Here is a 13,579-nt window from a genome sequence, read left to right as displayed (position 1 = left end):
CACTCACTTATCATCATCCTCCTTAGCTATCCTTTCAATATCTTCATGTACATAAACTTCCTTGAAATTGGGAAAAAGCATTTATTCAACAACAGGTAAACTATAACATCAAGAATAATGTAGGCATGCCCAACAGGTCACTGCTATGGCCTCACTTCATCCCTTTATTTCTTTATGGTTCCACTAGCTAAAAAACCCACAGCTTCGTTTTACTCTTCTGTGCAAGGTATAGTTCAATGAGGCCTTTATCCATCATTCCTTTGCTTCTGTGTTTTATAATGCCTGAAAAAAAAGCTCTCCTTGATAATCAAGGCCTCTTCTTACTCTTTGAGGGTTTTATACCTAATCTTAACATCTTGCTTTAGTTATTTGTTCATTGAGACACTCTAGCCCTTTTCTTCAATTTCTCCCTCCTGCTCAGCACTTATAGATTATTTCCATTCTTAATGTAAATCTATCCTTTCCTGCATTCAAATAATGAAGTTCCTCAGGCCATTCATCTTCATTCACTGATTTTTCTATTTTCTAAAAGTTTGCCATTCTATAATATGAAGCCTTAGCTATAGATTTATTTTTGTCTGTCTTATAATTTTAGAAGAACTGAATCCATTCATAATAACTTCCCCCTAGAACATTAGTTTTTGGTCAGATGTTCTGCAAGATCCTCCTCACACAAAAAACCCCAAGTTTAAAATAGCACACACTTTGTTGTTTTATGAATTTCTGTACCAAAAAGTCAGTCCCCTGAAATGTCTAAGAATATCTAAACCTCGCTATTACTGATGGTATTTATGTCTATGTCTGGAAAATTTAAGTTTCCTAGGGTCATACAATTTCCCTTATTATTTATTTATTTATCTATTTATAGACATGATTCCCCTCTTCCAAATCTCAGCCTGTCAGACCACAATATCCCCTTCTCCCCAAATGTCCAAGTTGTGCCTCTTTTACCATCTTTCTTGTAGTGAGTTTCATCCTGGCAGGTTATGTTTTATTCATGCCATCACATTTTAAGATGAATACACACAATTTGGCTGTTTTACTTTGCTGTAACTTCAAATTTCCTGACTTTTATGTATTTTAAGTTGCATCCACATAGGCCTGTATATAAAATTTCCTTGTTTTCTTTTTAGATTGAAGAAACCCCAAGGAAAAACAGCATGAACTTCCCCACCCTCTCACAAAGTGGTTATAAATGTACCTATTCATATTAGATTAACTTAACACCACTTGGTTTGGTTCAGTTTTAGTTAGCAATATATACTAGTTATGAATAGTTCTTTTCTATACCAATAATGCTTTCTCCTAGTCACTACTCATTCACTTGAAGGAGGTATAGGTGATACTGAAATGGGGATTAGATTCTAATAAATACACATCATTCATAATGTACAGAAAATGTGTAGTGTTTAAAAAAACCCAAAAAAGGCCAGAACTTTCAACAGTAGGGAACACCAAGGAGTGTAGAGATTTACCTCCCATCCACACTGTTAGCATGTAAACATGCTGTCAGACGCAGCTTTAACCCAAATTCTAGAGTTGAGGGGGGGGAAATTGCTGAAAAATCTTCAGCCACCATCCATCTATCTTAGGGTCTGCTCACAGAGGACAGGCAAGGAGTAAATTACAGTGTAGTCCCTCAGCAAATATGCCAAGCTCAACTCATCTTAAACATCACTGCACCCTAGTTACAGTTCAACAGAAAGTTTGTGGGTTGCCATTCTCAGCAGTAGTTAAGTTGTTATCATGCATGTGAGTATAAACATCGCCATTAAAATGCCTAGACATTCTCTGAAGTTTTAAAATTAAGTCCTCCTGTGACTAATCTTATAAATGATAACCAAAAGACTGCATATCAACTCGTTTTATTTCCTATCTGAAAAAGATAAGGAACTTAACCTTAGATTTCAAAAAAATTTATAGCTAAGCCAGTAGTGTAATACATTTCTTCCAGTCAGTGTTGCTGTGATTTAGATGAGAAGCAGCAAGAAAGATTTGAGCTGTCACACTTGACTTTGAGCTGCCAAGAAGAGGTATTGGAGGTTACAGGCTAAGGTTTAATTTATATTCCTCCTTTTGTTACAGGCAGAGATGGTACGTGCTGCTTTCCAAGCGCAGAGATCTTTCCTGGTGTTAGCATCTCAATGTCAAGAGCCTCAAGAGGTAAGAAAAGTGACCTCGCGTTTCAAGAGGCAGTGTATTAAAAAGGCTGTGTTGCTCTATGTTTAATATCAGTCCCAGCATTTGCTTATTTGTTGCTTTATACAGTGCACTTAGATGCTTGCTTTCAGTGTTATTACCATGGCACTGTAATAATCAAAAAGCCAGGGTTCAGAGTAAAGAACCTTTTCTGTACCAGTACATATAAGATCATTGAAGAAACCAAAGGAGGTTTCCACTTTATGGCTGTAAGTGGGACCAGTGTTTCTCTGGAAAGCTGGAAATGCCATGGAATAGAATAGCTTTTTGCTAGCAACACAGGGATGCTCTATGTCAGACTTTGAAGTCAGGGGATAAACTATTAAGAGAAAAATCAATACCAGTCCATAGACTCAGTATTCTCCAAATTGAGGTCCAGGTTAGGCCAATTCTGGAAGGAAGGCAAAGCATTTTGTCAAGAAAATGAAAAAATAATTTATATCAAGCTGATTTATAGACTTATTTTAGTGGCAACTATCTAAATCCTCGCCTCACAACTAGAAAGCCCAGGGAAGCTGCCGAGCTGTTATGAAATCTCATCTGTAGTTTCTGGAGGGCACAAGGTTGTGGCCAATAGCACTGTATCATTCCTGGGAATAGCAATCACGCAGCCCTTCTGTGGGACCCCCTCGGATCCTCCTTCTTGGAGTGTGCAGAGAATGAAGATTTCACTTTCACACTTTCTACAGGGCCTTCAGTTCTGTCTTTTTCCACTAGCTCCCTGCTCTGTGGTTCATTAAACTCCGTATTTTCAAACAGAACTCTGCCAGTGGTATAAATTACTGAAGTTTTGCTGTCACTATTGTTCTTAGAGACACAAATTAAAAGTTTTTCTAATCAGTATGTTTTAATGGCAAGGGTACTCAAGAAAAAAACAAAAAAACAACCACAGATCTTCCAGGCGAGACTTTAGATTTATAGAGTTCCAAGGAAGAAGGGATCAGTTGTTTTTCCAGCTGTCCCTGATCTCAGAGAGTAAAAGTGGGTCATGACTCACAGAGAACAGGCAAAATTCCCATTGGTACAGTCCTCAAGCCATCATTTATATTGGCTGTGAATACAATTGCACCCAGTGACCCACAAAACTCTTCATACTCATAGGTAAAATATTCCCCAATGAACAGTTTCTGATGGCCCATAATGTGATGTTTTGAAGTGTTGGTGTTGTCCCAGCTCTGGTAAGAGTAAGAGCTTTGGCCCACTGTTCGGCCTCCTGTGCTGATGTGCTGGTGGTAGGATTTTCTCTGCTTTTCAAGTGAGAATGGCAATGGCTTCTCCCCACTTTCACCATTACAACTTTCTGACCTCAAGTCAAGGCTTTGAGATTTTTTTCAGCTCTAAAGTTTAGAAACTTTCCAACGTTAGATGGTAACAAAACAGGCAAAAAAAAAAAGGGCAACAAAACAGCAAACAGCAAACAGCAAACAAAAAAAAAGAACAGATGTAAAAAGAGATTCCCTAGCAATCCAGAATGACAGCATTAAGAAAAGCGACAAATAATAAAAACTTGTCATAAAGGTCAGCAGAGCTGGCCATGTCTTAGTTGCTCGTTATCAGGCTTGCATAGATTTCTGCCAGCGACGGCAAGGAAGCATACTTTTTTTATCATTTCACTATCTTTTAGCACTGAGGAAATACCACATGGTATGTGTGTACACATCATTCCAAAGTTAAAATACCAGGAATATTACAGAATAAAGTTTCTTTCTCAGTGAGAACGCAGCCCAGTTACTTAATTTTTTTTTTACGTAAGGACTGTTAGGTACACATTTTTATAGGCACCCAAACACATGTTGTTGTTCATTCTTTTTCTCTTTTTTGCACATATTTTTGCACAGATACATTCAGCTACACTATAGACAGACCTTAAAATAATTGAAGGCTGCTTTTTCTGTGCAACTTGAACAGTAATTTCCGCTACAGAGAGTGACAGTTCCAGGCACTAGGCTTCTCATATCTCCATCTCAGTGGGGAAAAAAATCCTATTGTAAAGCCCCATTGGTTAACCATTTTGAAAAAGCTGGTTATCACCAGCTAACCCAGGAGAAGGAAACAAGCAGGAGTCCTCTCCCCCTTCCCCCCCAGGACCTTATTGATGTGATGTCATCTGGGCTCTGGTTGTATTTATAGCCTAGAGCCATGGAGTCAGTGTGGAATCCAAACAGGAAAGCTGATCATTAGTGTATCAGAATGCACAGAGTAGAGAAAAGCAAATGAAGATGACAGCATATCTATAAATGCAAGAGAAAAGAGAGTAATTCTGTCATTCAGCTGTCTAGACTGTTTGCTTTATAATGTAAAGCTGTGAATGAGCCAGCGAGTTGCGATTATGGCATAGTAGCTTTGTAGACATTCAGAGACAGCGGTGTGGAGACTGAGGGGATTTACTGAGTTCCTGTCATGTTGGGATGTCATACATGGTGCCTTTAAAAAAAAAAGAGGGAGGGGAAAATGCCCTGGAAAAATAAATTAGCTCAGCTCTTGCAGCTAACAAACTAATGGATAAGGAATTCAAACAAAAAGAAAGCTCCTATATATATAATAATCCTTAGATTTTTGTTGTGCTCAGCAAAGGAAGAAATGTGTATCGTACAAAAAGCAGTATTTTTTCTCTCTATGAAAATGTTGAAGCCCTAGTATTCATTCAGCTTTTTAACTCCTAGTCACAATCAAACATTTTCAAACAGTTAAGCTTGCTGAAGTTGCCTTTGCAGAGTTTTGTTTCTTGTTAATAATGTTGATATTTTTTCATTTGGAATCTGTTGCAGTGCACAGCCTTTATTATCTGTATATGTGAAAATAGTAGGAGCCAAGAAGGTAATTCCAGCTGGCATACCAATCTAGCATCAACTGCAATAAATTACTTCGCAGAGAGCATGTTCTGTTACTTTTTATGGTCATGTTCTATATTTGTATGTGCAGTGGAAGAGATCACATGACAAAACCACCAGTTGATATTCCTGTTTGTGTATATCCCAGCTAATGGCTGCTGGATACAGCCTCATTCAGCAAGATGGGGTTCTTCAGTTCATCCACTTATTAGAAATTATTTTCTGATGCCAAACTTCCAATATTAAAGCAAAAAAAAGTCTATCCTAAATGTTTTACTATATATGAGATAGTACAGAGAAGATGGAGAAGGGGAAAAAATGAAAATACTGCTTTCTGTGAGAAGCTGCTAAAAAAGGTATTTTGAGACCACGTGTTTACGTGTTGCTTGGGCAACTCAGAAAATAGATTTTAACATAAACTTTTACAAAAGACTATGAAACAGTCTGGATCTGAATTTTCTATACGCCATTCTCTAAGTGAAATACAGTTCTAATTGAAATATTTTATTGTATAATAATTTTAAAAGCTATTAATGTTCCTGAGCAAGTTTATCTGTTTAACATTTTTTTTAATTCATGATCAAGAACACTAATGTACATGATCTCTGCTCAAAGTCACTGCATTGAATTCTTTGTGAATGGTAACTTATATACTGTCTTCTCTTTATGAGTTGTTTCATTTCACTTTACAAGTTCAAACAATTTTAAGAGTTGCTTTGAGGGCACAAATGTTCCATTGTTCCCATGCTGGGAACTAATTAACGAGATAAGTTTTTCTGTGAATCAATATAAACATACCCACAATGAGCATACTCATGGTAAGAAGTTCTACAAACGGATTTCAATGACAGATGCAGTTCAGACTATAAACGATTACGTAATTTCTCATTTAAAAAATATGCTGAGTTCATATGACTGCCAGAGCTCGTGGATTTAATTACTAACATTGTGCAGACAAACATTCCAATTAAATACCTAGCTTAAATACCCAGATTGTGCACACAGGTGGGAGAGGGGTGGAAGAAAGTGAGAGGTAAAGGAGACCTATCCCTTTTTTTCCTAGAAAAGGGAAAAAACCCTGAAACACAATAAACTGTACTTGAAGTTAAACTTAGAGCCGTCACAACAAATCCTGAGGGTGTTTTATAGTCAAACAAAAAATTTATTGTAGGAGTAGAATAGTTGTGGCAATGTCTGTGACTTATTCTCATATTTTTTACCTAGAAATCAAAGGTGAATATTTCCCTATTCTCTGTCAGTGTAAGATTGCTCATTTTTTTTCTCTCTTCTATTTTTAGAGTACAGTTCAATAACAGGACTCCTAGGGCTTATTCTGCATCCTAGCAGGATTTGTTTTCTAATTACCTTGACTTGCTTATGTCATTCCATTTCCCAATACTTTTTCTCATACCTACTGGGATCACCCTGACTGTTTTCCAGAAATATGAACAGCAGGATACTCCTCACCTCCTTAATTTATTACTTACTTATGCAAAAGAGTTCGAGCCAAGTTTGAAGCCTTTCTACTTGGTTGACTGCTGCAAATCTGCACCTCTGTGTCTAGAAATAGCTTAAGGAAGAATTTGGTTCAGTCCTTTTAAGGTCCTCAGGTGCCAAACTTGGAGAAGGTGCCAAGAGTGACATGGACAGAGCCTGAGAGTCCTGAGCTCCAAAGGGAACCCCTTCCCCCCGGTCCTGTTCTCTGAAATCTTGCCAAACTGTTGACATACTTCTGTTATCAGCAAGCCTACAACTGCATGCGACGTGCTCACAGCCGCAGTGGTGGGCCAACTGACAGCTTTCAGTCCCTAGCCTGCTGCCTTACAGTTTTCACAGGCTCATTTTTGGATATTGCTGCAAACTTTCACTCAGTTTCAGGTCCAGATAGCCCCCTGACACCTGTTATCTTGTAATCTTGTCTCAAAGGTGCTCAACTGCATTTAGCCAGCCTCAAGTTCATTGTATTTTCTGATTATAGTATCGTAGAATCATGGAATTGTTTAGGTTGGAAAAGATCTTTAAGATCATCGAGTCCAACCATTAACCTAACAAGTCCACCACTAAACCATGGCCCTGAGCACTGTATCTACACACCCTTTAAATACCTCCAGGGATGGCAATTCAACCACTTCCCTGGGCAGCCTGTTCCAATGCTTGATAACCTTTTCAGTGAAAAAGCTTTTCCTAATATCCCATCTAAACCTCCCCTGGTGCAATTTGAAGCCATTTCTTCTTGTCCTATTGCCTGTTACTTGGGAGAAGAGACCAACTCCCACCTTGCTACAATCTCCTTTCAGGTAAATTGTAGAGAGTGATAAGGTCTCCCCGGAGCATCCTTTTCTCCAGGCTGAACAACCCCAGTTCCCTCAGCCGCTCCTCCTAAGACTTGTTCTCTAGGCCCTGCACCAGTTTCATTGCTCTTCTTTGGACACGCTCCAGCACCTCAATATCTTTCTTGCAGTTAACTTCTGTAGGTATCCTTGTACCATTTCTCTTTCCTCACTTTTGTTTCCCAAAACTCCCAGGTTAATAGCCCCTGCAGTGAAAAGATGGATGCATTTGAGATTCAGTTCTGCCCCAGGGGCAGTGCACGCAGCTGTGAGAAGGCCCAGAAACACCTAGGGATCCAGGGAATAAAGAAGGGCCGTGTGATCAGCGCTACATCTCCCAGCCTGTATGTTAGAGAGCTAGAGCCAGAGATGCACAGTATTGCACACCTCTAGACTGCCTCACATCAACACCACCAGGCACAGACTCTCCAGCAGTTCAAGTTTTGTGCAGGAACCAGACTTCAGTAAGCAAAGGCTATTTGCACTTCTTTACTCCAGTACTTGGACTAAGAACAGCATTACCCTGTAGGGAAGACATTATCAAAGATAAGAATTTCTATCTTGTCTAGCTCCTCACCTGACATACCCGCTAAGCAATTTTGAGGATCATACAGACTCTTATTACCAGGCTAGTTTTCAATCCCTGTAGCAATGTTCATATTCAGACTGCACCATGTGAGATCCCACTGAGCTGTGCTGACAGGACACTCCCTTTCCCACTAAGTATCATATTTTTTCTTTCTGCTAGACCCAAATCCAAACCAGTGCACTCCTTTCTCTGTGTACCCAATTGTTTCCCAGGACTTCTGGGCTGTGCATGATCTTCTAAAAGGGAAAACACCGCGGATACAGCTGACAGAAGAGCAGGGCTTCTCAATTCATGAGTTAGGGTTTTTTTTTTTTTCTTATTTTACTTTGGTCTAAATCAGACCACAGTCAATGATTTTTGAATTCTGAAAGTTTTGCAGACTCCAGGACTACTTCTTGAACTTGGCAGTCTTACAGTTTGTCTCTGAAGAGATCTGGGGTGAAACACATGAAAGTCCAAGGCTGGAAGCCTGAACCGTCTAACATCCCAGTCCTGGGACATAGCCCATGTGAAACGTAATTGGCCTTAGCAGAGGCTTGTCAGATCTCACATGTTGTGAACAAAACAATTGTGGCTCAACAGAACACAATTTTCTGACAGAATGTTGCTGCCTGGAGTGCCCTGGGCCCAAGTGACATGGACTGTCATCACAGCAGCAAAGCTTGAGGAGTTGTAAATCAAAAGGCTGAAAACAGTACATTTGTGCAATTGCTCTTGTTGATCAGGTGTGGAATAGTGGCTGTGTGCCTAAAGCAGGAAGACTCTTCCTTGCTGATTGTACTGCCCATGGAGAGCTGTGGTGGACAGGAAAACAATACATAGCATGTTCAAGTTCATTTAAAAAAACAGTCAGGGTCCTGGCCAAAAGTGTTGTGTGTGATTCCACACGGCTCTGAACTGGTGCATGCAGTTTGTATCAGGCCCTGGATTTCTCCACTGGTTAGAAGTTATTTGTCTTTCACATTCCTCTCTATTTGCCCTCTTTCAGAGTTTACATTTCAAAACAAACCCACAAATGACCAAACTAGTAATTTGTCATGTGGGGTTATGGTTTGGTCTTCCTTTTTTTTTCCCCACAAAGCACGAAATTGCTACAGCTAATATTGGCTGTTAGATTGAGAATTTATGTGCTATCTAAGAGGAATAAAAGCCAAATACCAATTAAGTCACTTTGGAAGCACACAAATGTGTCTAAGCGTCTGTGCTGATGAAGCTGACCAGACATTTCTGCAGATTTGTCTCTCTGTGTCATAGTCCTGCTGTTGCACAACAGTGAGTTGAAGTGGCAAAACCTGTACTATTGACAAACAAATCAAACACTTGTTACACCACTGTGTTGAAGATTACAGCGTCCAGAATAAATTCATGTCTCCCTATAGTTAGTTAGGAGGACACCTTTGAACCCTGAAAATATCAGAATACTAGAGGGACATGAATGTAGTGATCATAGAGAAAGACCTCACTGATGGTCTCTATTGCCAATCAGAAAATGCCTGCAGAGAAAGGATCAAGGTGCAGTAGGTTATACTGCAATTTTAAGAGCAAAACTGTGAAGAACTTTCTGCAAGGAGAGAGGGAGATAGGCAGTGCTAAAACAACAGCTTGACAGCCTCCAACAAAAGCTGGTAATATTTCACAATGGAAGTTATAATGAATTTTTTTTTTAAAGTAAGCATTTGAGGAATCCAGATGCAGCAGTTGGGAAGCTTGAAGTTACCGACTAGCTTAGATTCATCTCTGGGAAAAAATATATTTTCTGTATACTTAAAGCAAGAGGTTATTCCTCAGCCTAGTCTGAACACTGATTCCATTCAGACTGTTCATACACAGCTACAACAGAATAGAACAAGCCTTTCTTAAATCACGTATATACAAAAAAAGGACTAACTTAAATTTAAATGTCCCCTTTACAGATTGCCTTTTACAAAATACAAAATATGGGAAATTACAGTTAATCCAAAACTATTTTAGTTCTAGAATCATAGCCATTCATAGCAGAAATGCATCTCACTAGTGATCACTGAAGCTACCAGTTATCTTATTCCTGTAGACACAGGATGGGATTCTGCTCATCAGCTTCAGCTGTCAAGGTAGGCATGTTGTGTAAGGTGTCTTTCTAGTCTCTCTTTACAGTAAATGGCAGCGCCTCTAGAGTGCAGTCTTCACATCTATTAATGTCTTCTAATATATAGTCTTCTAACATCTATTAATAGGTGGAAAGAATTCCTCGGGGACATCTCTTTCTTCATTTACAATAGAGGGAATCAAGTCTCAGCTGAGAGCAGATGCTCACCTTTCAAATTGTTAGCACTGAGTGTGGCGGACACTATCCATGACATCTTTCATCCCTTGAAAGGCTGAAATGTGGGATAGGACTGCAGTAGGCTGTTTGCAGAGATAATGGCTGCGTCGACAGTAGTGTTTTAGTTCACAGTGGGACTACATATTTCCTTCAAATCAGCCCCATTTACTATGCTGTGATTCACACTGTAGAGCAGTCTTTGGCTGTACAAAATAGTTATCTTTCTGATGAAATTAAATAGAAGATACACTCCCAGACAGCAACTAAACCACGATTTGCAGCTGGTCCGAAATACTCTTCCCCCCCGCCCCTCAATGAGCACAGTGTGAATGTCAGGTCCTCAGCACCAACTGTTTTGCTCTACAGAACCATTCCTATTAGGCTGCACTACTTGCCAGCATATACAAAGACAGCTGATTCAAATCAGCTCCATGTTTCAAACTCGCCTGTGAAAAACACAATCTAAGTATGAGGGAGATTTTGAACCGACGGAAGAAAATAACGGAGCTGTAGACCATGGAATAAAGGTTGTAGTCACGCTGTTCTGGCTGCAGCTGAGTAAAATGAAGGGGCTGCTGATCCCAAATGCTCTCAGCTTTCTTTTACTGCTCCTACGCCAAAGGTTGCCACCCCCTCAGTTAGCATAACTTAAAAGGGTATTTGTTCCCTTGCCACGTTTTTTTCATAATAGGTCAGGTGGATTTAAACACTATAATAGTGAGGTCTGAATTGCGCTGCCACCCATCAACATAAAAATTCTTCAGTAAACAATCTCGCCCCTCAAAACCATGTAAGATTAGCTTAAAAATACATAAGGTCTTTAAAAAACATATTTTTGTTTACCTGCTGGGTTTTGCGCCTTTGTGATTCATGCCGGCAGGTTTCTGGACAAAAGTGGTCCTGAGAAAATACCAGTTTTCTCAAATGAAAGCTGAGATTTTCAAGTAATCGCTGGCTCAAGCAGCCACAGCTTAAGCAAGTCACTCACTTTACTGTGACTTCACAGACAAACCGCAAAAATCACAAAACCCAAAAGTGTGGCTATTCTCCTGAATTAAATCCATGTGCCCCAGTCCTGTTCAACCTGTCATCTGGGGAACTTCTCGTGTGAGTATGACAACAATGTGAAGGAGAGGAAAGTCTGTTTGGTGCTGTCTGTTGCAATACTGCTACGCCAGGCCAGTTTATGAGACTGGGCTGAGACTGTTAAGTACCTGAAGCCAAAGCCTACACCAGTTCTTGTTACATGCCCTAACTTTTTTGCAGTCTTTCAGCTAATCACTGCAGTAGTCTTACTAATCTTTATTTTCTAATAAGAAAGGCAAGACATGGATCAAAGCTGGCTGGTTGTTTAGGTATTAATTTTTTAAAAGACCGTCTGGTTATAGTAAGTTCTAAAAAAGGACAAATCCATATCGGGACTTACTTTTGCTATTTCCAAGTTGTCCACTGTTGCATTTTTAAACATTTCAGCAAAACTGATATTATAATGGGAATCGTGTTTATACAAAGACTCTTAAATTTCTGTTAAACAACTGTGCTGTGTCTTAAATGACAAGAAATCTTATCTAGCACATGCCAAAGGCATGCTGAAGATTTTTCCAACAGCTCTGATTCATCTCCTTGAATTCATTTTTTCTTAGAGATACGGTATAGACAATCATTTTATTAACAACCAGCTGTTTTAATATTCATTGCAATAAAGAGATTATTCTTCTAGAACCCTCAGCACAACTGGTTCTGCATTGTAGAGCCAAACAAGACTGATTACTGCGGGAATTAATGAGCCTTTCTATACCCATATGCCATATACACTATAATTCGTCTGCGGTTTAATCACTAACTAAAAATTTAGAACTGACTGCAGGGAGACAGGACTCAATTAAGTGATTCCCTGCAGGCCTGTATGCCTTGGTGTCCAGCCCTTGCACAGAAACTTGGATGATGAGAAGGTTGCACGAACACAGGCACACACTTTGTGCAGCCATCACGGAGCAGGACAAGGGGAGAGCGAAGGGAAGGCAGGCTGTGCTGCTCTCCCAGTGCATCTCGTGTGGGACAGAGGAAAGCCTCAAGCCCTTTGTGGCTCTTTCTGGTGTCACTACAGCACTGAGTGACAATTAGTGATTACTTCCAGCTCCTTTCCTTAGGGCACTTTTTCTGTGAAATTACATAAATCTACTACTTTTATAAACAGTTGAGTCACCAGCCAGGTTAAGTCCTGGGGGGTGGGACAGAATTCTGAGGGATAGAAATTCTGTCTGTACCACTGACAGAAAGCCCTCCCAGATGTGGTTGGGAGTTTTTCTATAGGAGAAGAAGGAGGCGTGGGTCTTACAGTCCCACTCAGGAAAACGTTTGACCCTAATTTTGCCTTCTTATCTGTAGATATCAAAGTGTTTTACAAAATTAAACAACTGTATGAGCATCTTTTCATACACAGGAAGTTGGAAGCACAGAAAGGTAACACAGCTTTCCAAAAACCTGATGATAATTTGGTGTGAGCGCTACAGAGAACCCTCATTTATGGACTCCCACTTCTGTGCCCTATCCACAGAAACGTGCTGCCTCCCAGTGCTGTCTAGATATACCAGGCATTTGTAGAGCTGTATTTTTAGCCCTGATATTCTCTTTGGCTGGAACTGGGCCATGAAGATTCACAGTAAGCTAAGGACTGTAAATATCCCTTGGACTTTATGGGAGGAAAACTGGCATAATATCAAAGCAGAACAAGCCCTTTCTTAAATTTCAGCTTTGTTAACTACTATCATACTTGAAAGATTTCCCTGCAAAATAAGAAAGAACCAACCAGCTGCGGCATGTTGTAAACAAGTGAAAATTAGAAAGAAGAATTCCTGCAGAGTTTATCGTGTTATGGCAACAAAATTAGTTTTTAAGAACTACAAATCATGGAGGTTTCAGGGCTTTTTCAGACTTAATAACTTATGCTGGTCATTAAGCCATCAACAAAAAGTCTTTTCATCTCCCAGTAATACTGTAAATATTTCTTTTCTCCCAACCCACTTTGTTCCAGGAGAAGACCAAATATCCCCATGCATTTCAGATGCATAGGTCTTTCTCAAAACTACATTACCATTAAAATATGAAGGCTCCATAGCTGGATTAAAGCTCTTTAAAAAATACAGAACCTCTTTTTGTCCTGTTTTCCGAATGGCTTTTGACCTATGTTGATCCATAGCAAATATGCTTATTTTAAGGTGACATAAAGCTCTGTAAAGGTGAGTTCTTACGGAAGGGTGGAAAGAAATATATTGCAGATGACAGAGAACAAGTATCGTCTTGTGTTTTGTTGACAGCATTAGTCCTC

The 13,579-nt window shown here is 39.6% G+C and overlaps 1 protein-coding gene across 1 annotated transcript in view; it reads left to right on the top strand.

Annotated features, from left to right (window-relative positions):
- Positions 1–13,579, top strand: part of CAP2 (CAP, adenylate cyclase-associated protein, 2 (yeast)) — a 63,147-nt gene that overhangs the window by 24,424 nt on the left and 25,144 nt on the right. Inside the window, exon 4 of the mRNA XM_014941072.1 lies at positions 2,086–2,163. Within this exon, the coding sequence (XP_014796558.1) occupies positions 2,086–2,163 (78 nt within the window). The remainder of the gene's footprint in view (positions 1–2,085; positions 2,164–13,579) is intronic.

This window comes from Calidris pugnax, unplaced genomic scaffold (assembly GCF_001431845.1).
Source record: "Calidris pugnax isolate Ruff unplaced genomic scaffold, ASM143184v1 scaffold8, whole genome shotgun sequence".
Taxonomy (NCBI): Eukaryota; Metazoa; Chordata; class Aves; order Charadriiformes; family Scolopacidae; genus Calidris; species Calidris pugnax.
This window is presented reverse-complemented; position numbering and strand designations above follow the sequence as displayed.